This window comes from Triplophysa dalaica, chromosome 17, assembly GCF_015846415.1.
Source record: "Triplophysa dalaica isolate WHDGS20190420 chromosome 17, ASM1584641v1, whole genome shotgun sequence".
Classification (NCBI taxonomy): Eukaryota; Metazoa; Chordata; class Actinopteri; order Cypriniformes; family Nemacheilidae; genus Triplophysa; species Triplophysa dalaica.
Window position 1 is genome coordinate 5,787,774 of NC_079558.1, and position 26,325 is coordinate 5,814,098.

Sequence of the window (26,325 nt, forward strand, 5' to 3'; positions counted from 1 at the left end):
GACTGCTGTTATCAGACTTTTTTTCATTTTGTTAAACGTAGTGAAAACACTATCGTTGAGATTTTCTTTTGCTATTTGAGCATATGAGAATGCAAAATATATATTTGTGGTAGTCTCCCATTCACCGCTGTAGAAGTTGATCCAACTATGACGAGTTCTGCTGCTGAGAAACCTGGAAACGTGAAAAAGGTCCATATCAGTGATCTTATAAAAGGAGTCAGTCTTGTTCCAACCACATACAGCGCTTCTGAAGCACATGTTGAGTTCTATTAAAGACATCCTAATAACCTGAAAAGGTAATTTTGCAGAGAAGATTAAGAAAAATTATTTCAGTTAACATTTCTAAATATTATGAAGCGAATGAGGTCAGATAAAATGCATAAAAAGGCCAGAGACAAAGAAAGAGATTGTGAGACAGAGAGAGAGGGTGTGCACTAGTAAGGTGTCTATGAAGGCAGTGACAGCTGCAATGAAATCCGTGCGTTTATTTGGCTCAGAAAAGTGGCATCACCCCAGCATCTAACCTCCCCCCAACACACACACAGACAGACAAACTAGTGCAAAAAGCTGCCAGAGGACGCAAGGATGGAGGCCTCCATCAAGTCAATGGTGTGCCAGACATGTGATATTGATTTATGAAAATGGTTCCCTCTCTTTTTCCTCCCCCACCGTCTCTGGGGGTTTTCTGCGGTTAGGGTCTTTTGTGCATGCGTTTAACTCTGTCACATGTTGTGATCTGGATTTTTGTTTGTGTATGTGTTGAGGGAAAGTGGGATTTGCCTGCCCGCCTTTCTGATTAATGGATAAGTCACCTCACATTCTGTCAGCCGTCTGTAATTGCCTTTTGACACCTGTGAATAGATTCTGCTAGAATATCTATTTCCTGTTTACTGCGGGAGGAGACATTCACAAAGCCTCTTTTTATTTGTGTTCCACATCACCTCATTAAAGAATCTGTTTGCGCAGCAGTTACAGCCATTAAAACATGTAGATCTTATCCAGTCACGCTCATTTTTCTTTTCAATTTACATTTTTCAGCAGCAACCGAGGGTTAAACAATGGGGTTTGATTGACAGATTTATTTCTTTAATTGCAAATGCAGTGTCCTTGGAAAATGCCTAGTCTTTGTCTCAGCGCACTCTGGTTTGGCTTAGATGAGAGTGTAAATATGGTGCGGTACGGCTGGGTTTGTTAAACGCTGATCAGACAAGCCGACTGGTGGGGGCGGGTGGAGCTCCTGTTATCAGCCTGATTTACCCACGTTCCCCTGGGTGTCGTCTACTTCCATCTTCCTCTCTATAAACAAACACAGACCGTCTGTCCGTCCCACTATTTAACCATCTCCAGTGTCATCAGCGTGAACACACAGTCTGTCTCAAACCTCTTAATGGCCACAAACATAACTTGAGCAGTCCCGTGAAATCTGCTTTCACGCTGACATCCCGCTCCAGCATTTCCAGTTGGGATTAAGGCGTTTTAAAGGAACAGTTCAGCCTAAAATAAAAATTCTGGCTTCATTTACTCACGCTCAAATTGTTCCAAATCTGAATACATTTCCTTGTTTTGATAACACAGAGAAAGTTATTTTGAAGAACGCTTGTAACCAAACAAATTGTGTTTGTGCGTGGGTGTGTGTGTTATTTACTTGAAGAAATACATTTTGGAATTTTTAGGCACATTTTTTACATTTTATGAGGACATTATTTTCTAAATGTGTACCATTTCATTTGCAGTGTTGCCACAGTTACTTTGAAAAAGTAATCTGATTACTGATTACTGATTATACCTCTAAAAAGTAACTTAGTTACTGTACAGATTACTGGATTTTAAAAGTAACTAAATTAGATTACGCGTTACTTTATCAGTTACATTCAGCAGCTGCTGCCAACCCCCCCCGCTGCCTCAACATAAAAATGACAATCGGTTTTGCCAACATTCGCTTTATTGGAAGTGTATTTTTAACAGTAATGTCAACAATGTATCTCCTGACATTTTAAGTTGAACTTAAAGACTATTCCCTGAAAAAAAAACATGTTTTTATTAAAAATAATTTAAAGAATGATTTTCTTGATTTCACTTAACGGTCAAATCAGTCTTTCTTCTGTCTATAAATACTTAAATCTAATATTTCGATTTAGCACACACATGATGTAACATTTTAGAGGTATGCCATTCTTATGCCTTTCATATACATACAGTGCCTCACAGTCGTTGCATATTACGTACCCAGTACTTGATTCATCCATGTTAATGCTAAAACGCTCCCAAACGGTACTTTTCTTTTCTACCTTTTTTCTTTTTAATTCTACCTTTTATATTTCTCTCGGATCTGTTTTGCTTCCATTTCTGCTTTAAGAAATAGACCGTCCTCCACCGCCACCGCGCGTGCATTTCTTTTAAATTACAGCAAATTAGCGCAAGATGAAAAATGCATTTAAAACACATTCGTATTTTTAGAGAAATGTTGTTAATATTGTATATGATATCATCCACCCGCGACCAACCCGCAATTAATCTGAATGTATTTTTTTATTACCCGACCCATCCGACCCGCGGATCATCCGCAACGCCCGCGAATTTGACTGCCATCCGCACATCACTACTGCCCGACCAACTTCTTCAACTCTCCCCCACTTACTGGTTTTGCACCAAAGTCCAGCATGTGTTGTTCTAGTGGTGGGGGACCTTTTGCTCTCTGCTTCGCACCACCTGGTGGGACTTCCTCTGTAAGTTGAACTGTGCAGTGCTGCGACTCCAATTGTTTCTTCAAATGTGACGTAGTGTTTTTGTAGCTAGATAGCACTTTGACGCCAGCACAGAGAGTACAACGAACCCTAATATTGTCATCTAGCGGACACAAACTCGTGACTGTATTTCCAGCTAAAAACGCGCATCTCTCTCCTCCCTCCATTGTTGTTTACGTTTGTGTCGCTGCGTGGTAGGGGCTATTACACGTGAATTGCCCTCATGCTGAAAATGTGAGTTGTCGCATAATGCTACGTGACTTCAATCCCTGAGACGCAAGAAGAAAGTAAAAAATATATTTTTTTACTAAGGAAAATGATATAAATAGTAACGCACAGGACTTGGATAAATAACTTTAATCTGATTAATTGTTTGGAAAAAGTTATGCGTTAGTTTACATGTTACTGAAAAATGTGGTCAGATTAGAGTAACGCGTTACTACGTAACGCCTTTACCGGCATCACTGTTCATTTGTACATTTTAGTACACTATACTACATCGGGTTTAGGGCGGGGCTTCATTCTTGCTTTTTTTATAGTACCATTTTGTATAATTCATATTGAAGTAGTTTATTCGTAACCGTTGTCTTGAGAGATTGCTTTTTTATTCCAGATCTTTTTATTGATTTATTGCAGACATGTAAAAGTAATGAAACTTTTTTAACTTCTGTTTTGGGCCTTTTTATGCATTTATTGGATAGGACAGCGTACTGAATATAGAGAGAACTGGAAACAGTGAACTAGGACCGGCAAAGAACTTAGAGACAGGAAATCAAACATGGGTCGCCGAAGATATGTTTGTGCTGTATACAGTATATTGAAGCACTGCCCACTATTCTGACTATAGACTATTGGCTCCGACATGGATTGGGTTTTTACTGTATAAACATAATGATACCCAATACATTAAAACAGCCTCACATTCACAGATTTTCACTGTGTTGTTTTGTTATTTAAATTTAAAGATGGGTAACCGTATAAATTGCACAATTTTTCAGTGTTGTGCATAATAGTTTCTGGCCCACAAATAATATTGATTTGAAATTGACCCTTCAACCTCTTATTAGCAAAGCTAATTACCTCAAAGTACAATATAATAAATCATAATTTATGCATAATCAATAACATCAATAAGTTATTTTCTGGACTGCGCTAAACGCCTTGCGGTCCGATTGATCGTTACTGCCCGAGATAAATTGAGATGTGTGTGTCACGTCACATTTGGTGGTGTAGGAGCACCAGTGGCAGATTTGCTAAGCATGAATGTGGAGTGCAGCGCCACTGCATTTGTCACACCGTTAAATTACAAAATGAGCTCAGAAACACATTTTTTTCTTGAGGTCAGTGCTGGCACACTAGCAGTGACTTGAGAACATCTAATGATGATACTCCTCCGCACTACTGCTCCGGATATCTTACAGTTATACTCGCAATCACTGCCATGCTCAATTTCTAGCATTAGTTTAACATTGGTGATAAGGTGCAGTCCCAAGGTCTCGTTCACTGAAACAACATCCTGTTAATGTTTTGGGCCTTGATGGAACATCGACAAACATTGGAATGGTCTCTCAGGAGCCCATTCTATGTTTGGACTACACTATCAGGTTTAACCACACATGTTTGTGGTACGTTTTTTCCAGACATTAAGTTATTTTTGCTTGTTCCCACCTGAGTCCATGTGAAGTGTGTTGAACATATGGTTGGGGTTTTTACCGAGGCGCTCGGACGGCTCCCTAGAGTTCCATTATCATCTATTATTCATCTGTAAATCGGGGCTTACACCGGCTGAAATGCACTTTGGGTGCCACAGATCAGATTAAATGTGTCGTTAAAGAGGGTCCAACAATATCTCACACACAACAGATGTGTTGTATGTGGTACTATGGTGAGTCTCTACCGTGGTCTAAAGTCTCCAATTTTATTTTAGAGACATGAATATCTTTTATTTCCATATCTCTTGATTTGATGTAAAAAGTTACCCAATGTGCCTCCCAAATTACTCACCAAATTCCACGCCATGTTGTAGTATAAATAGTGTGAGAAGTGCGTTCACATTAAAAATTCTCAAAAAAGAAGTGCACTTTTTCAACCGAAAATATGAAGTGTGGAACTTTGGACACTTCACAAACTCCACGGTTGCAGTTTCGCTTAAGTAGCTGAAGGGAGGCGGGGCTATCAGACGTTGCTCAAGCAAAATTCTCCCGCAAAGTGATAATGCTTCAATCTGATGATGACTAAAGTGAGGCTGGGTAAAATAAATGAAAACTACGTTAAGTGTACAATGAACAAATTGATTTTTATTCATACGCATTATGCCGCGCGATTGGCATAATTTATGTCGTCTGGGAAAGGATATACTTCCGGGTTAGTATAATACTGTTTTGTATCCCATTTGGGACGACACTACCCTTCTAAATTTCATACACTACATGGTTTGAGTGCATAGTATACTATTTAGGAAACAACTAAAGTATGTTACTCTCATCATGTATAGATACTGTATATGGCTGTAGATGTAGATATATTGATATATAGATTAGATACCAGAATATATTAAACTCCTAATCTTTTGTTGTTCCCACTCTTTTGCACAGGTATGGCGTGGGACGCTGGCCAGAATGCGTTACCGCCGCATGCGCGCCGCCCTCATCATAATCCGGGTTTACAGGCGTTACAAGGTTAAATCGTACATCCGCGAGGTCAACCGACGCTTCAAAAACGTCCGTGACATGAAGGACCACGGCAAGCACGTAAAGTGGCCCACACCGCCTAAAGTTCTGCGCAAATTTGAAGAGGCACTTAGGAACATCTATAACAGGTCAGTGTCATAGTGGACAAGAAGTGGAGTCATGAGTCATATGTGACACTCACTTTAGTGTTATGGGCAGTCTGTGGTGGGGGAAGCTGGGAGGTTTTCCTCAACAGGTCTGGCCTGGTGTTACCACACAATGTCTATGAGTCACTCGGATGCTTTCAGCTGTGCATAATTGTCTTAGCAGGAAATGTTTTTTTTTGCACATGCTAGTAGAATTCCTGGGTCTTTATGTATGGAAAGTTCTCTTGCGTCGAACAGGCCTTTCAGTGCCTGAAGCAGATATTGATCATTGGATCAAAGTCTTGTTTGAGATCTACTCACCAGAGTCCTAACACACAGCTTTGACCCTGAAAACAATGTAGATAAATGCTCAAATGTGAAAGCAATATTTAAGATGTTTGGAGAACAAATTCTAAGGCATTGTATCATAAAATCATACATTAATACCAAATCAGAGACCTTATCTTAAGCATTATTTATTTAAATAAAATATTTTCTATTATTCATTATAATTTCTTTCTGTATAAATTATAATATTTGCATAATGGCTGATGTAACTGTTTTTTTATATATAATTGAAAATAAATTTTGGTATTAATGACAATTGAAGATTTTTTCAAATTCTTCACACAAGCATGATCAGAAAATTGAGAATGATCAATACATCACTGATTTAATATTTTTAAGAACTTTTTTGCTGTGACTTCTTTATTTTTCCAATTTAAATAAGATATTGAATCCCAGATTTTAACTGGGACTCATTCTCAGTTTGTACCTCCTGTTTTGTAACTTGTAGATTTCATTAAAAAATATACAAATAAATTAAAATGTAAGCTGTAGACAATGGGTTTGTACTGATCATCTGCTTGTTTGGCAATGTTTTAGATGGTGGGCCTGGACGCGTATTAAAGCTCTGTCTCCAGAGGAGATGCTTCAAGTGAGGGCCAAAGTTGCCACTTTAGAGTGTTTAAAGGGGCAGAGGGCCGATCTTGGACTGCAGAGGACCTGGGAAGGCAACTACCTGGTAAGTCTCTGAAACCACATGATGTGTCTTGTTGATTTACTTTGATGTGTGTTGCTCTACCAACTGAGCTTCAAGAAACAAGAAGATTCTTGATACAAGACTGTAATGTTTTTGTGTTGAGTTTAGAAACGGGACAGTCCTGGGACAGCGTCTTCCTTTACTCTGGTGTCCAGCGACCTGCAGAGGAAAGATAAGTTCATGAGAGTCCTCTTCTCCAGCAATGTCCGCAAAGTATGTTGCTCATATTCGTTTCAGAATTTTCGGACCAAAAAACTTCAGATCACTATCAGTCTGTGTCATCATTTCAGCATCCACCCTGTGGTTTTGTTGGACTTGGATGTAATGTGACCCTATGTAATATATAACCTCAACAGATCAATCGTTTCAATAAAGCAGAGGACCGTGCTTTGCTAATCACTGATCGTCACCTCTACAAAATGGACCCAGTTAAGCAGTACAAGACCATGAAGAGCATCCCACTCTATAACGTAAATATCTTCCGTTTTCTAAAACAAGTAACTGTACTGTGTTTATGTGATTTTTTTTCTGAGGTTGCCCACCTTGAGGAGATTTTTTTGGGTTATTCAGTATATAATACTTACTATATTGTGATTTATCATTAATTTTCAGATTTTTTTGTTGCAATTTTATGTGGATCAGTAATAAAAGTCAATTTTAAAAACTGACTTGTTGCCCAGTCAGTTTAATGTTGCTTTACGCTGAATGTAGTTCTCCTTAATGTTTGTAACCATACCCGGGTCGAGCCCTTTGTCCATCTCAAGAGATTAGTCATCTTTGAAAGGGGTTTAGACCTGGACTGTTGACTTCGTGTTTGAGTGACTCTCCCCTTTTAGAGTCACAGGTTGAACTCTGAAAGCCTTTTCTCTGTAATATGAACTGGATGAGAGACGAGCCATGTAAGGGATGATAACCAAAATTTAATTGAAATCTTCTGTAGTCTAGTTTTTTAATTCAGAGACTTCAAAGGGTTTTCTTGCTTGATATGCTCAGTGAAAAAATTGCTGGGTATAATCTTTCGATCTTTAATTGCTTTCTAAATAAAGAAAAATAGCAGTTAACATCTTTCCATAACTGAAAGGTCACCGCCCAGATAAACCTTTCCTGACACTCACATTTATTTACTGCTCCACCGTGGGAGAGAAAGCACAAGGTCAGGGAATTGGGTAAAATGATTTATATGACAGCAAAGATCTGAAAGACAAAAGGACATTTAGGACAATCATTGCCTTTTTAACAGTCAACTAGGTACTAGAAAACATAATTGAGATATTATCCAAAATATATATATTTATATAAGAAAACATGTTAATCTCCACCCCCCAAACAATACACTCTGCAAGCTGTGCTCCTCCCCTTCCATCCATCTCCTTCTCCACTGTTGTCATGCCAACATCCCAGGGGATGGGGTTGTCATGGCGACAGAGCAGGAGGGGAGATCAGCTGATGTCTAGTATCGTTCCGGCATGTGCACAAATTTGCCTCCTCAGTGTGTTCCTTCTGCTAGGGCTTGGATGAGTCTTTACGCCTATACAGTCTTCCTTTGTTTTCATCTGTTGCCCATGATGCACTTTTGTCTACCTATGCATAGATGTCTTTGGGTTCTTTCACCAGATGCTGTGTTTGTTAGCTCAGTTTGTCTTGTTGATGTATAAGGGGGTTGAAGCTAAAATGAAATGTAGCCTTTAAATTATTTTGATGGCGAAAAGGTGTTTTTTACCCTTTAGAAATAATTAAAGAAAACACAGAAATCACATCTTGCATGTTGCTTACATAAAAGGTTATTTAGATTATGCTTAAATGTAATTGATATTGTAAAATATTATTCAGCATGCACATTTCTGTGAACTAAAATTACAAGAAATGATCAAAATTGCTAAAAAAAACTCTACAAAAGATATATTATAGAATATTATATTTAATACATAAAATATTATATTGGGGAGAGGCTTGAAAATCATACTAAAATATGCTACCGGCTATGGTTTTGTGTTGTTTGCAAGACTGTAGGAGTGTGTCTTGATTTTTTTTGCTTGAGAACAAACAAGCGATACATGTTATTTATATCTTTTGTAAAATGTTTAGGTTGTATATATAAAGACTGTTAAGGTTATGCTGATTCCTGATGATTCTTTATAGTACCTATAACTTAAACTGAATAATGAAACTGTACCGAAACAAAAACATTGCTAAAACTACATTTTTACTACATTAAATATCAAATATGAATTGATGTCAAGCATGAATAATAAGCTTGTTACGTAAACAGATAAAGAAATATTCTTTAAGTCCTTCTCTCTTCCTTACATCTTTCTTCATTCTCTGAGGAACAGAACTCATTTTTTGTGTGACTCATTCCCTAAGGAATATACCTCTGAGAGGGACCAGGGGTTCAGAGAGACCCTATTATGTGGAGTTAAGGACCTGCTCTGCTCTTTAGTGCTGTTTTTAACTGCTGACTTTCGTATTTTGTAACTTGTTTTTAAATATTTACTTGACAAATTGCTCATACTGTATCCGGCAGGGGAGTTAGTTTACTGCTGTTTTTTTTAACACCACTGCATTGTGTTCATTGAACCCTGGACCCTCTCAGGGTGGAAAAGACAGTGGATGTGAAAAGGGGAGAGAAAGAGTAGAAAAGACAAAGAGATGTTTCCCTTATGCACACAAAACAAATTGTACTACAGTACATATGTTCATTTGGGTCTAAGGTTGAGTTTCTAGTCATTTCAAACTAGAATAAATATGGCAGATTTTAGAAATTGTTTAAATGTTATCAAATCGGTTAATTTTTTTGAAAATAAATAAATTTATGACTAAAATTGTCCCATGGTGTGAGCAAAAACAAGATTTTCCATATACCTTAGATACTTTTGTGGTTAGTTTTCAGTACACATTTATTTTATTTAATGTACTGAATTTTGTATTTTTTATTAATATTCATTTTCTCTTTTTATGACTTTTCACATGACAAGACAGTGGTTTTCACACTCTAAACTCAAAATGAATAATCTGTTTTCCTCCCCCTTAAATTGTTTCAAAACTGTATAAATTTCGTTGTTCTGCTGAACACAAAAGTAGATATTTTGAAGAATGTTTGTATTAAATGTTTGGGACACTATTGATTACCATAGTAGGGAAAATTCTACTATGGTAGTCAATGGTGCCCCAAAACTGCGTAGTTGCCCACATTCTTTAAAATATCGTCTTTTGTGTTCAACAGAACAAAGACAGTTATAAAGGTTTGAAACAACTTGAGGGTGAGTAAATGGTGACAGAATTTTCATTTTTAGGTGAACTATCCTTTAAGTACAACATGAAGTACTCAACCTTGTGTTGTCGCTTTTATTTATTTAACACAAAATCAACACAAAATGGCTTATAATGGTAAGAAACACATGTTAAAATTCCATAACACAAAAAATGTGTTATTATTATTTAACCCATCCATGTTGGTTATGCCACACTGACCAAGACTCATTTAACATTTAATAATAGCTTGAAGCTATGGAATAATAATGTTCATATCACCCTGTTTATTGTCAAAATGCATTCGATTATGAGTTGCACCTCACTGTATTAACAGATGTGTAATGTTCCCATTGACTGTGCTTCCATAACCCATAATCACAGGTTCAGTATAATGAGAACTAAATTCTGCTCATTAGCGCATACTTATATTGTGCAACCGTCTGCGCTCACTTTTAACTCGCATCGGCTTTTCCTCTCCCAGGTGACCGGAGTGAGCATTTCCCCCGGGAAGGACCAGCTGGTTGTCTTCCACACCAAAGACAACCGGGATCTAATCGTGTGCCTGCAGGGCATGGTGCCAGCGGGGGACAGCCGCATCGGAGAGCTGGTTGGGACCCTCTTCAGCCATTTCAAAAGGTGACACCAGCAGGGGGTGCTGATAAGAGATACAGCATTGCTCTGGGGACACGGCTAGGGCACACAAGGCTAGAGTGCCGACCGTAATATTTCACCCACCATCATGAGGCTGTATTGCCAGTTTAGGGCGTTTAAGGACAGGGAAGGCAGCTCAGCTCTGTCGGAACAGCACCCCCTGTGGCTTTTTAGGAAGCTGTGCAAATTTTATATGAGAATCCCTGAGAGTCTATTTAAGCTCGGCACCTGAAATGCTTCCAAACAGTTGCATAAGAGCATCACATGAGATGCAGTATGTTTTAGCCAAATTATACCGCGGTGGGTCATTCTGTGATGGTGGGTTGAGTTTAGACATCGTGTAATCGTTGGGTGGGTGAAAATTCAACAGCTCAGAAGAGTCGATTTGGTTTTTGTGGCTTATCAATCAGAACAAGAATGGGATGTAAAGGTTAGCTAGGGATATGTAAAGTGAGTGTGTGTTTATGCTTGTGTTTGTGTATATGCATTTGCAGACTGATATTAAAGCAAAGCTATGTGGGTAGACTGAATGTAATCTAAATGTAGATTTTATTAGTGGTAGTGTTTGTTTGTGCTAGCTTTTTTATGCTAATGCTCGAAAAAAGGTGATTTTCTGCGCAATTTAAGCTTAGCAAACCAAAGTTATGGTACAGTCCATATCAGGTTTAATCATTGATCGGCAATAAGCTATTTAATTGTGATTTATGCCAGGGATTTTAGAAATATCTGCTTTCCACCATTCAAGGAGATAGGACTGTTGATGTAAATACCCAGAGGTGTTGTTAATATGGCTGCTGAGTGGCACAACCTCTTAACAGACTTTGGTTATAAACCAGTTGACCTGTTAGCAACACATTCACCTTGTATTTCACATTACTCCTTTTAGATTTCATTTTTTGCATCTTATGCTGGATTCACACGAGCGGTGGAATTGCCGCGCAGCAGCCGCCTTTAAGCAGATATGGCTGCCGCTGCCCATCGCAAAAAGATGAAATATTTTTATGTTTAGATGCGCATGACGCAAAGAACCGTGCCCGTGGAAGTTATGGGATTTTTGAATGCACGAGCACCGCTTGCGAAACCACCTCCGCTCGGCCAACGAAGTGGCCCACGGTTTCCTTTTGAAAATGAACTGGACACGACTGCTGCTTACCGTGTGAATCCAGCATTAGACATGTGGGCAATTCCAGCATTATGCGTGTGGCATTTGTATTCAAAACTTTCAGAGAATTTTTTTTTTGTACAGATACAGTAAATTGAATCATCTGTTTTCATTTTTTTAAATTTTTAACAGTTTAAACATTAGAAAATGATCAGTCAGTACACAAGTTTTCTATTTAAAATGTGACGAATATACAGAACATGCGTTATGAATGTGACAAAAATAGACACATTTTTGAGAGACAACTATTTAGGTTTTCTGTGAATTAAAATGCAAAAACCCAACAAATTGTACCTAACAAATGGAGTAGGGCCCATTAATGAGGAATATTGACTGTTATGGATGTGACATCTAAAAGCGGCACTTACTTGACTATGCTTCATGAGAAACCTCACATGGCACTTTAAACAACCAAAAATTGACATCTGATTATGGGGAAAACCTTCCTTTTTCATGGTAAACTTGACATTTCCATGCAATTGCACATGGCGATAGTATAACACAGCCCTGCCCACTGTTAGCTACTGTATAGTTAGATGTATTTAGCACTATATGCACAGTATAGCAAAATCTCTATTGTCTTTTCCACTGTAGTCTTTGTGTATTTAAAACGCCTGGTTCAGTGATATTGACTTGTTTTACACAGATGCTTCAATGGCTTTTCTGTAAATAAAGCCCCTGTATCCCCGAGCAGGGCATTTTCTTGGAAAAAGACCTTGCTAACATTTCGTTGCTAATGACCTGCAGCCGTAAGCTCTCCTCGGATTCATCCATCAGAGTGATCCATTCGCCCAACAAAAGGCCAGGCTGCAATACTGCTGCGTTCTGCTCCTTTTCCTTCCCTGTAGATCGGTATTTAACCTTTATATCTCCTCTGTTGTCCAAGACGGCATCTTGAGCACTTGCCACAGCTGAGAAACTGCTCCTTCGTCTCTCAGTTCACTTCCTACAGTCTTTTTATACATAATCTATGAAACTACACGTATTGCGTCTTTTGAGAGTTAATACAGCAATTTCATTCTGTTTGATCACTTTAAATCATACTGTGTTAGATTGAGGAGACGTTAAATGTGTTAGGATCGCTTGGCGTCGTTTGCCGAGGGTTGACACTGAACCGGTTTGACTTTTTTGCCAGAGTGGCTTTACGGGAAAATTGCAGACACAACCATTTCTCTGCTGCTATGAATAGAATGGAAGAACATCTCGTGTATTGAAAATCTGTCCGGCTGCGCAATATGCGAGCAAGATCTTTTAAACCTCTTATCTGCAATAACGCCAAAGAGCGTTGTCTCCGAACCCTCTGATAAAGTCATTCTGCTTTATGTAAAGAGAGAGGATTATAGTACTCCACGTGCCATCACTTTCTCCTTCATCTCTCTTTCATCTTTTTATCTGTCCCTGAGGCTTGCTTTGTATTTTCCTGCATTTCTATGGCCGTGTTTCAAAATTTAGTGAGCTGACTTATGAGGCAGCATCCTACCTGAAATGGAACTTTGGGGACCATGAATTTTTGTATGAAAGTGCCTTGTATGAGCAGGGTTACCGTATTGGTGTAGTATTGTTTGAGTACTGCCTCATGACTAATATTTTATTTCATTTAGTAAAGAACAGTTTATTTAGTTACGTTTTTAAACTTTCAAAAGAGTAAATGCTGCTACTAAGATGACTCGTAAGGTTTTGGTACCAAGCTTTGTCTCCCACACATTACTCTTAATATATCCATCTTATTTGTTTTGAGTTCAATCAGTTACGACAAAAATGTTACTTTTGTATTGCCAAAGAATGTGCAGCTGGGCTGCGTACAAGTAGTGCAAATGTGTATACAAAGAAGAAGAAAAAATATTATGTATCTAATACAAACTAAATAAAGTGAAATAATTGAAATACAAAAATTAAATGGAAACAGAGGTTTAAGGGAACAAGATATACAGTAAGGGGAATTGTTCACCTTCAAAATGAAAATTCTGTCATTATTTACATGCCCTCTTGTCATTTCAGCCCTGTCTGACTTTCTTCTAAGGAACATAAAAGTAGATATTTTGAAAAATGTCCAAAAAACAGTTGGTCCCCATTGAATTGCATTGGTTTTGGGTACATACTGTACTATAAAACTGAATGAGGACCAACAGTGTTTGGTTACCAATATTTTTCAAAATGTATTTTGTTTTTCACAGAACAAATAAATTTAAAATGTTTAAAATGACAACAGGGTGAGTAAATGATGTCAGAATTTTAATTTAGAAAATGAACTATTCCTTTAAGTAACAAAATAAAGTAATATAGGCACTATTGGTTCAGTGATCGAATTCTCTCTCTCTCTCTCTCTCTCTCTCTCTCTCTCTCTCTCTGCGTGTTTCTCTCCCTTTCATGAGATGAGATTTAAGAAATGAAATATTTAAGCTTGCGTGGCTCCAGCTCTATTTTTAACCAGGCTCTTCATCATTGACATGCACAGCACACAGAAAGTGCTGCACCTCGTTCTCTCCCTTTGCTCTCTACATAGGGAATACCTCATTTCCCCTCCTGTCATACCAGCCTTTAAGCATTATTCAAAGACATCCAAACTCCAGCCAGACAAATACACACCGACACGTGCTCGGGCAGACATGTTCTTCCTCACACATCTATGTCTGGATTATTTTAGCTGTCACTCATCCTGTCACAGCTATATATGGTCATCTCACTCACATGCCAAGTTGCTTTGTGAATTGGGATTATCTGATCAAATCTTTTCTATTTAAAGTCTTGAGGTTCTGTTGACTTCTTTGTGGAAGAAGAAAAGTCCCCCATTTTCTTTATTCACCTGTGTAACTCTTTCAATAGAGGAAATTCCTCTGAGGTGCCAAATCCAGTGGGTCTAAGTCCATGTTTGTTTAAATTGGTCACAAAACAAAGGTTTCAGTGTCAGCCCAGCTTGTGTCTCAACTGAATGAGAATCCTTGTCACAATTGATCACTGTGGCTTGAACTAATTTCTCGTGTGAAATAAAACCAAAGGCTTCTTTACAGGAATTCATTACATCGGTCTCCTTTTAACACTTGAAAATGAGTGCGAATGAATGGGCATCTTTCACACTTAAATCCTATTTCAAAGCCCCTGGGAGGGAAATGGAGACATGGATGTATTAGCGAGTGCCGTTTCTAAACCTCTGACATCCTTTTAGCATTAAGGATTAGGGGGTCAAAGTCTTCCTGTTGCCTCGGGCTATAGAAAAGCATGTGGGGGCCTTCACCTCTCTGTGTTACCGTAAATATGTGTTGAAATGCAGATTGAAGGTCACCAAGCTGAAAAATCGATTGGAAGTTGAAATCAACCTTCCTGTTTGATATTCTCTTGACTTCCTTGTACATCTCTCAAAATCCTGATTGTCATTTTCTCTCTCATATGTCACTCTTTATCTCTTTTTCCTCTCTCAGCAAAATCAAGTGCCATTACTTTTTATTGACTTGTTCTTTGATCACTTCCTGCACGCCTATTACCCAGAGTGCCTAAGAACGAACTCCACGACCTCACTAACAAAACTGGGCCAGTTTCCAATCCACTATCCATCTCCTCCAATAATGCCATTAATGTGCAGCGATGCAAAGGGTGAGAGACACCCAGTCTGTAAATGTGCGTTTATGGGGAAGCGAGAAGAGGAATTTACATTGATCTTTTCAGTTGTCCAACAGTGGTCATGATGTTGATGCCTGACTGCTGGGCACGGTGAGACAGGACTCATTGTGTACTGTTTCCACTGATGTTGCTGGTGCTCATCCAGGAAAGCCTTCCATACGTTAACCAGCATACGTTAAATCCAAGGCTCCATAAGAAAATCTATTGATGTGGTCTGGTGTTGCATTATCAGGAGATAAGCTAATAGCTGTCTTTGAACGCTAAGCTCCATTTGAGGATGTAAACCCTTTCCCGCTAATGCAAGGTTTTTTCCTTTTAATATTCTGTATTTGTTTCCTTTTTGGAGTATACACTTTTAAACTTAAATTAACTTAAATAGCCAGAGGTAAGAATTGAAGGGATAGTTCACCCAAAAATGAAAATTATTTCAGCATGTACTCATCCTCCAGTCATTTCCAACCTGTTTGACTTTCTTTCTTCCGCATAACACAAAGGAGATATTTTGAAAAGCATGTTGGTAACCGAACAACAGTGGTGCCCATACATTTCTATTGTATGCACCCAAAACCAATGGAAGTCAATGGGTGCCGCTGTTGTTTGATTATCACCATTTTTCAAAATTTCTTCTTTTGTGTCCGGCAGAAGAAAGTCATACAGATTTGCAGTGACAAGAGGGTAAGTAAATGATGACATAATTTTCATTTTTGGGGGAACTATCCACAATGCTGTATGTTTTTCTTTCTTTGCATTATTTCCATAAAATTATTTTGTCAGCGTTCAAAACATGCAAATTGAAAAATGTGCCAAGTCATATCTATCCCGACAATAATCAATGCAGAAAAAGTGTTTACTGTTTATAAGTAATAAATTAGAGAGAAAAGTTTCAGAGTGGAGACATAAGTGGATTTCCTCCATTGATGAGATCAGATTTCTGTTTCTTCAGACAATTGAAAGCTTAAGTGTGTGCTATAGCGTCAGTGAAATGAGAGGCAGGCGTGATCAAAATGCTTCTCTGTGCCTGAAATGCTTTATTATAAACGCACAGAATAATGGGATTGTTTTGCAGGCCTCATTAGTCCATTTGCCAGCAGCTGTGTGCAGAGAATATGTCCATTACCAGTGTGTCCTTCAGCAAGGTCATCTCTCATGCTGAACGCTCCTTACAGGCTCCACATTTCGCCCCCACGCCACAAACCCGCCCCCCCCCCATTTCTCTGTTCTCACTTTAAAAATATATATATTTCTTTGTTCATCTGCCATGTTTCTCAACCACTGCTCTTCTGAGTCTCATCTATTTTCTCTTCCTCATCGCCTTTATCTGTATCTCTCTTCCTCTCTATTTCTCACCTCAGCTCACTCTCATGGCTGCAGATGCAGTTCCCATAGCAACCAGACGATCCATGTCTGTCTGATATTTAGTCCATTAGTTGGACTGTCTGTTTAGAATACTAATGAGAAGAGAGGTGCTCACTAAATAGCTCCATTTGACTGCCCTGTCAAGGTAAAGGCTTCACTGAATTGCCCATTGCTGTGATTATACTGAAATCCGTATGTTAATGTGTTTTGAGGAGGAAGAACTCATTTCACTCATTTCACCCCTTCTCCACACAAACTGTCTCTGAAAGTACGAAAGGTGGGAATTTACAATCTCAAAGATTTTATAGCCCAATGTAAAATTATGTTTAATATTCATGTGATGTTTACAAGGCTTTCAGGATAAAAGCATATGAAACAATGTGTTTATAATTAGGTTACTTTAATGTCTCAAGTTTATCATTTTTGTATTGATCTAAAATGTAATGCTTTATTTGCACTGCATGCCTTTTCGATTTTTTTTTTTAAAGGGGTCATATGGCGGAAATATGTGTTTTTCTGTGTTTTTGGTGTGTTACACGTAAAATAATATTCGTTTTAGCCGTGTCAAATGACCCCTTCTAAAAATAATCAGCCAATTACAGCAGTACGGAGGCGGTGCCTGTTGTGTTGCACTGTTAATTATTTCTAAAACAAATATGTGACCCTGGACAACAAAACCAGTCTTATGGGTCAATTTTTCGAAATTAAGATGTTTGCATAATCTAAAAGCTCAATAATTAAGCTTTCTATTGATGTATGAGTTGCTAGAATAGGACAATATCTGGCTCAGATACAACCTTTTAAAACTAAGGAATCTGAGAGTGCAAAGAAAATCTAAATATTGAGAAAATAGCCTTTAAAGTTGTTAATCTGAGGCACTGTGGCAGGCCTTCCACTAACAAAAATAAAGTTTTTATATATTAAAGGTAGAAAATGTTCAAAATATCTTCATGGAACAAGATCTTTCCTTAATATCCTAATGATTTTTGGCATAAAAGAAAAGTCAATAATTTTGACCCATACAATGTATTTTATATACATTATATACAACTATATCTTGGTGCTTCAGTGTCTCTTCAGAGGTTCTTCAGTGGGATGACTGAGGTGCTATATAGCACCACTTCTCTATAAAGAACCTGTTAAGCCCCTGTATGGTTCTTCAGTGGTTATATATAGCAAGACCCTTTCAAGAACCACTGGAGAACCAAGATATGGTTCTACATAGCACTTAATGTTGTTCCCCTGTGATTAAGAGCCATGAACCACTGTATAGCACCACTTTTTATGGTTCCATAAAGGACCAACATCTGAAAAACTTTTCTGTTGCACAATAACTTCTGTAGACTTTAAAATGGTTCTTATACCGTTTATACCAGACCGTTGACTGAAGGGTTCTTTGTTTTTTTGGCATTGGATGATTTTTAGCACTTTTAGTTTTAAGTGTGACACTGATCACATAACCACTTGAATTAATGTTTGTCCGATTGAATAACGTTGTTATATTTAGTGAGCCAGATGTGTTTGTGTTCAGTCAACCTACACTAAACTTAAAATACAAAAGGCTCAGCTGATGAAGGAGTTGTTGGGATTTATATCTACTGTACTTTGAAAGTGTATGCGGATGGATGTGATATTGTGTTTGTGTGCGTTTCAAATTTGAGTGGCTGAATCTGACCTACTTTTCCTGCTGCTAGTACTGCATTACTGCGTCGCTGCTCTCTCTCTTTCTGTCTCATTCAATCCCCACTGCCCTTGTTGCTTACATTCTTTCACTCTCTGCATCCCTACCATCCAGACATGTAGTGATAGGATGACGCTACATTGGCTCATGTACAGTACAGCCCCTTCCTCTCTATATCTTCCATTTATTTGACTTGTGGGCACCTGCTCAGGATCTAATGTTTCTACAGCCAGTTTCTTTACCTTCTTGCCATTTTTTTTTCTTACACCTTTTTATACATTACACTTCTGTTGCAATAGTTACAATTGCTACCATAATTGCATTACATGTTCTATGTATGTATTGCTAGCATTTTATTACTTTATTATGTATAACTGAAGCTATCAGTAATTTAACTAATTATGTTGTGTCTCTTAAAACTATTGCTTTACTTTCACAGTAAGAATATCATCTAATAAAATAATATGAATCATAAATATTAATAAAATAATAAATAAATGAAATAATATTACTACTACTAACACTACAATACAACACATTATCAGACTAACATTTGCTATTAATTTTTAGTTATATTTATTTATTGCATGTTTTTTTTTATATTTACAGTTTATATATAGTATTTTAAGAGTATTATATTCTTGCAATGGTCCTCTACTGAGGTTCTGCTCTGAACAGAACATAAGCTGTTCTTTACTACTTGGAACGCTCTGTGAATCTGCATTAACATTATTGATTTCCTTTTACGGCTCCTTCATAAAATGATATCAGAATGTCAATTTTTCAAAAGCGTTTCTCATTAAGATAACTAATCAGCCAAAATGTATTTTATTCACATTTTTAATACAATTCAAGTTTATTATATAGTGCTTTTATATAGTGCTTTTGTACACTGTTGCATTGTTTCAAAGCAGGAGTATGATAGATGGAAAGTATATAATAAGATTTGCTTGACCAGAAATCGAATTCTTGAAAAGTAAAATTGTCATTATGAATGAGCTTCTCCCATGGGGATTCTTTCAAGAAGTGACAATTTCTCCCCTGTAACCAACAGGGTGGATAACAACGGATGGCGGATGTAGAATGTGTGCTGTTTTTCATGTGGCATCTGTCCCATTGCATTGGGAACACTGCAGAACAGATTGTTTAGGTGAAGCGGTGAATAGTTTTTCTTATTCCTCATGGAGAGAGAGAAATCTGGAGAATGTTCAAATGATGAGCTTTTGCACCTCAAAGCCTGTTTACTTATCTGGTCTTTATTATCCCTCAACATCGACACTGTCATGGCATTCATACATACTAAACATCAGTAGTGCACATCAACACCTGTTTTTGCTCAAGGTGTGTTTCTGTGCTGGTCTGTTTTAAGCTTGATATAACTGCAATATTTTGTCACACGTACTGCATGTTAAGCTTTCTCTTTATTTACTAACACTCCTGTTGTTCCAAATCTGTATAAAGATATTTGGAAGAATGCTTGTAACCAAACAGTTCTTGGCCACTTCTGACTAACATTGTTGGAAAAATTGCTTTATAAATGTCTTTGTTCACAAAACAGAATGCATTGAAGAATGTAGGAAAGCAAACAGTTCTGGGGCACTTTTGACTACTTTGAATGCTTTGGTTACAGGCATTTTTTCAAATATCTTTCTCTGTGTTCATCAGAACAAAGAAATTTATTCAGATCCGGAAAAACTCGAGGGTGAGTAAATGAAGACACAATTTTCATTTTAGGGTGATCTGTTCAAAAACTGTAATGTTCAAATAATAATTTGTATTAATTTAATTAAAGTGATTTCCTGTCGATAGATGTAAATGAAATAATTATCGGTTAACTAGATGATATTAAATAAGCAATATTTTTGACCTGAATAAATCAGTTGGGATGGGTTTTACCACATGAAGCACACTTTAAACTTTCATGACAAAACATTTTTAACAGTGTGTGTGATGTCCCTGCAGGGCAACCCTTTAACCCTCTCCCTCTATCTATCTATCTCTCTCCCTCCCTATGTCTCTCTCTCTCTCTCTCTCTCACTCCTTACCCTCTTTTGTATTCACTATCGTGCCCGTTGTTCTGAGAACTGCCCATGCTTTGATAAATATTTCTTCTTACTAATCCTTTTCTCCCCGTGCCTCTAAATGACCTACTTTGTAATCTCATCCTTAACAACTCCCTTTAAAATTGTAAAATAAGTACAGAAAAGCCTGTGGTTGACTTGATATATATTATAAGTTAAAGCTTAGGGGTGTGTTTGATAAAGAGTAGTTGAAGAGGGCAGGCCTTACGGCACAGACACATCTGAAGAAGTTGAATAATTACATTTCCCGCAGTAATCGGCATATTCATAATCCATCCTGGTACTGTGATGAACACTGGAACTTTCTTCGACCATTGCTATTTAATATGTTGCAGAGGCATTCATGAATTAGGTCAATTAATGAATTAATAGTGTTTAATTGGACTTCAATGCTTTTGATTCTTTTTTTTAATGAAGGGAACAGGGTGAGCAAATTTTTGCTCTTTTTCCTGATTTTGTTTATGCTATAAGGGAAAGTTTACTTACAAAACGTCTGTGTGTTTGTGTGGAGGAGAAAGTGGGAGACGTGCACACGTGAAGTGTGTGATAACGCCATGTGAGAAAGACGGTGCAGTCTGATCACTAGGGTGGGGCGATATGGATGCTGCGTCTCCTCTCTGATGTGCACAGCAAGCATTACACTTTTAGCTTTTCTGAGGATGGATAAGCCCAAGGGCATATCTGCTATTTCGGGAGGTGGGGGCGTGACTATATTGCAGACATATTATTTATTCTGTTCACCCACCCATTTCATCTCACTGTGTTTGACTCACTAAATCCCCCAGACCCCAAATTCCTTTGGAGAGCAAGATATATGCTGTGGAAAGAGACCATTTAAATTTTTATTTATGCAGCATTTTTAGATGTATTGTGGTCCTTCCAGTCCAGTCTCTTGAATTTCAATAAAATCAAATCTCAGGAGTGACAAAGTCACAAAACAGCAATGTGAAAGACTGACAGGATGACAAGACACATGAAAAAGAGGTTATTATATAAAAAAAAATTACATGTACAATATTACTGTTGTATTGTTTAAAAGTGAATATGAACATATTTGTCTTTGCGGTCTTTGTGGTCAAAAAACTACAGAGCATCTTTGCTTTAACTTTGACCTGTTTTATTTTTTCAATTTAAATTTAGGAGAAATATTGTTAGTAATTCAATGTTCACACCTGCCTATAAATACTCATTTCAGAATTTTTTTTAAGAATTTTGAAATGATCTCTTAATTTTTTCCACTTCTTGGTATCAAAGATAAAAAATAAAAAAAGTACAGCGGAACGACTGTTTACATCTTGCGAAGTGGTCTATAGGACATAAAAGGTATTTACCAGTTGCACCGCACCCCCTGGGCACTTACTTTCCCCTCCCCCTTTACCTTCTCTTAATACTTCTTCTATTCTGGGTAGCGAAGCGTCCTCAAAGCTGGGAGTCAGTTGGCGTGAAGGGCATGGGCACCGGGGGAGAGGAGAGCTGGAAACAATCGATTTTCCAGTGGGCCACGCATAGCCGTCTGCTCCCCGGCCCTCTGTGAGCAAGTCTGGCGCAGAGGGAGGCATTCAGTACGAGGAAATATATAGTTTTCATGCGCTTCCATGCTGCTAAAATCAAACCTCATGTAGCACCTTAAGCAAACCACAGCCTAACCTTTTATTACTGCCTCCATCAACAGGAAGTGAGAGTATTGTATGCCATAGACTGAGAGGGTGAAAACCCATAATCGGATTGTCTGTCAGCTCAGGCAGCTACGAAAAAAACAAGTGTATGTGGAGGGAATTCAGAAAGGATGGATTGTGCCCACTCTTGGCGTTGTTTGTTTGCAAGAGACGTGTGCGTTGTTTAGACCCGGTTCACTAAAGGAATTATGCAAATGAGGATGCTGAACGCAATTTGTATGCTTCCGGTTGGGAGTGCTTGGTTACTTTGAAAATGTAAACATCTTTCTCTGAAAATTGTGTTCAACACCTGCGTTCCAAAGTGGTAATAGCACAGTGTTGATTGCATCAGATTTTCTGAATGAGACACTTTTAATAATTAACATAATTTACGTATAATTTACATAGCGAAGACACTAAAATGAATTCAAATGTTTTTCTCACAGTAAAAGTCCACATTTTGTCGCACAGAGCAATTTCATTACATGTTACGTAAAGTCAAAATGATTGTGAGAGATTGATGCGGTTGAGACATTGTGTTGGCTGGCTGAAGCATCCCTACCACATAATGGGGTTCATCCAGTTGCCATAGAAACGTCTGGCGCAGCAGCTTGCTGGTATAGTAACTTATGAAGACAATGTCTGTTTGAGGGCGGGTTTGCAATGCGTTCATCATCTTCAGGATTTCTTACATAAGCTACCTTGTGAAGGTCACTCTTCTGAATCATACGCCTTATTTAAAAGATGATTCGAGTTGTTATGGTTTTGCTATAAACAATAGAACGATAAAAGGTTTTGTGATGTTTTAAAAATGTCTTCCTTGAAGCAGACAGACTGTTGTAATCGGTTACAGGGGAGAGACGGTCAAGGATTTATTATGATGGGGTATTAAGTTCCGCATTAGTCCAAAATACATAAAAAAATATGTTAAAATAGATTTGCGGTATTGAAGCACAGCTATCCGATAGAACACAGGGATATTTTAATGGAACTAATGTGAGTTTAAATAAGCCCCTTAGAGGTTGGATGAATTGACTTTTAGATGGGCTGCATCTATTAAAAGCACACGTTTTTGGTCTGGAGGTCAACTTACTCTTCTCTGAAAACAGACCCGCACTCTCTCAGCAAGTGATGCTTGCGCCACATTGATCGAGTCTGGTGCAAAATGCCTATCCACCCGGAAACAAGCAAACAGATGCAACAAACACAGAGCTGAAAGCCATTCCTTTGTGGAGTTAAACAACAAGAAGAGCATATGGGATATTTCAGTGGGGACAAAAATGATAAATTGAATAAAATGTTGACATTGACATCTCTCTTTTTTTTTTTAGCGAGAAGAGGAAGCTCCAGGTGAACACTGTCAGCCCCATTCATTGCAGTATGAATGGAAGAAAGTGCACTGTCGTCGTGGAAACCAAGATCAACCAAGCGCAGCCAGACTTTACCAAGGGCCGATCAGGATACATTCTCTCAGTGCCAGGCAACTAGGGGATGGGGGTACAAACAGTACCTGTTGACGGGACATTAACAGCAGGGTATCACCTGCTTTACACATGTCAAAACTTGTGACCCAGATATAATGCCATACTTCATTTACCTGATGAAGGGCCAGAAGGATTTTTTTTAAATATGGAAAAGTTTGTCCTTAAATTCCAAACATCAGCTCTGATTATGTACTAGATAAAACAAGATTGACCCTTAAAGAAGATTAACCAGACCTGGATCCATTTATTTATTAAACATTGCAAGGATACGCAGAGCTTTAAAAATATCAAACCCGTGTTTTGACATTGTAGCGTTTTGTTCTTAAAGGGGAATATCTTGGTTTTTGATCAGTTTGTGTGGGATAGAGAATTGTCATGCGTATGGCCCAATGTGTTGGACAGATCAGCGGCGAGCTTGAGGTCACTGCTGTAATTTGTTGATACGAGAGGGATATGTTGATCATATCCTCAAACACTTAAACGCTCTTGTAATTTAAGGTGTTTTTTCTGCATATATATGGTCATTTATAGCTAAGGCGAATACGTAAATAGTAATTCAATATGGAAGTAACGCTTATGTAATGTACTGTATACACTATATATAACACTCTAAAAAAGGGTTATTTCAACCCATCATTGGGTCAAAAATGGGCACTGTTGTGTAAATTTACCCAGAATATGGTTATATTTGATCCAAAAATGGATTTGTGTTGAAACAACCCAGCAAAGGTTCATTTATAACCTAACGGTTGGGTTTGTCCATTTTTGACCCAACATTGAGTTGAAATAACCTGAATGTTTTTAGAGTGAAATCGTAGGAGGTAGGAGAGAACTGTCATGTATTCAGATATTTCTTTATGTTGGACAGGCAAGAACAAAGAGCAAGAAGTGTTTGCATCAGGCGGTTTCATTTTCTTTTTTTTAAAGAACATTTTCTCCATTTTTTAAGAACAGGCCAGTCGGCAATAGAAACGACCCTTTCAAAGGACACACCAGGAGGAATGGTTCTCCGTAAGTCCTCCAATCACTTTGCCCATTTTTAGGCACATAGGGGAATAAAATAAGCATTTAGCAGCCTGGTTATATTGCAATGATGAGACACTTTCTTGTTTACAAAGACTGAATTTAAAGTAACACGAAGTCAGCAGCCGATCTTATATTAGCCAAAAACGACAAGAAATAATGTGTTTCACCTAGATACACTAGACAAGGAAAATGACGTCAAAATACACATCAAAGAAGTAAAGATGATTGATTCAAACAGCGTAAAGATTAGTTTAAACCACGAAAAGTTGCCAAACTAAAAGTCTTCATTTTTATATATTTTCATCGTCGTTTATTCATGTCTGTGGCCGATAGTTACGTCAAATCATATCTTTTTTTAAATCGGTTCGGAAGGTTCGTTCATCACAGCCAAAACATCACTAAGCTCCCATCCGTAGTATCTATCCACATTGTCATATGATTAAAATGGTAGATAATGGATTAGAACCACAGCCCTTCACCCGTGATCCTACCCGTTCAAACCATCACTTGTGGCTTTATGAAAAGCTCATACGGGTTTATTTTATTATCAAGTAGTTTTTTCTGCATAGACGTGTGTATAAACCGGTCCTACAAAGTAATAAAATGCCGCCGCACAGGAAGTGTTGCTGCAAAATTACACACACCCACTCCAGGCATTCTGGCTTGCTCATCCTCTCTGTCCCTCAATTCTATCTCTTGACTATTGGCCTGGATCGCTTAAGTGTGTCAGTGAAAGCAGAAGCCCAAAGTGCTGCTGGGAAGATAAAGTCAGACACTCTTCCCCATCTCTCACACTAGGCCTGGCCCACAGGCAACAGACAGTCAACTGGCAGATTCTTTACCGGTCTGGAGGTCTTAAAACTGCCAGGAAGATGAAGGTCAAAGAATAAAAATAAACTAGACTTTTTTACAGTAATAGTCTGTTTTCCTCAAATCCAGTGCTGGTAGATGCATACAAAATGTGTGATGTGTGAATACAAGACCTTGATAAGTAGGACTTATATAATTTTTGGGCGTTAGTTTATAGTTTTTTTATCGTTGTTCTGTGGATAGAGTCAGTCTGGTTCTGTCAGTGATAGTCTTTCACCTTGCCGTGAACCACACAAATGCAATTTAAGTGCCGAATAATTTCATTCCCAGGTAATATGTTGCTTAAATTGTTGTGTAATTGTACATGTTCCTCTTGGTTAATATTGGCAACCTGGAGATGAAGTTGATCAATCTATGTGCCTATTTTTATACCTCTCCTATTTAAGTAATATATTCATTTAAAACAAAACGCTAAGACCTTTTCTTAGACCGAATCAAAAAGAAAGACCTACTTTTTTCCTACTAAAAGTCTTACTTTTTTTTAATTTGTATTATTAATGCAAAATCTGTAATTAACGCATTTGTTCATTAATTTGCAGAAAAAAAGACAAGTATGCATTTTGAAAACCAAACCAAGTGATGTACTGCTTTGAAACATTATTGCTTTGAAACATATTGAAATATTATTGATTTTTGTTCATCAAATAAACGCTGTAGCAAATATCTGCTCCTGAAAATAAACATGCCATTGAATTCTCGGCTCTGATTTGCTTGCTTCACTCTGATGTATTGTTATTATTACATTGATTTGCCCCACAAGGTAAAAAGCCTGTAATTCCAGGAGAACAGATGTCCACTGCTGGGAGGCTGATGGTTTTTTGAGTCAATCCTCTCAGACTGAAGAGAGGTGACAGCAGATCTACTGGAATATCTGTAAGGCCACATGGTTCA

The 26,325-nt window shown here is 37.9% G+C and overlaps 1 protein-coding gene across 1 annotated transcript in view; it reads left to right on the plus strand.

Moving 5' to 3' along the window:
* Positions 1 to 26,127, plus strand: part of myo1d (myosin 1D) — a 63,096-nt gene extending 36,969 nt beyond the window's left edge. The window contains exons 17-22 of the mRNA XM_056770568.1: positions 5,339 to 5,562; positions 6,445 to 6,583; positions 6,710 to 6,814; positions 6,958 to 7,071; positions 10,335 to 10,489; positions 23,386 to 26,127. Of these exons, the coding sequence (XP_056626546.1) occupies positions 5,339 to 5,562; positions 6,445 to 6,583; positions 6,710 to 6,814; positions 6,958 to 7,071; positions 10,335 to 10,489; positions 23,386 to 23,542 (894 nt within the window). The 3' untranslated portion in view covers positions 23,543 to 26,127. The remainder of the gene's footprint in view (positions 1 to 5,338; positions 5,563 to 6,444; positions 6,584 to 6,709; positions 6,815 to 6,957; positions 7,072 to 10,334; positions 10,490 to 23,385) is intronic.
* Positions 26,128 to 26,325: the final 198 nt, after the last annotated feature.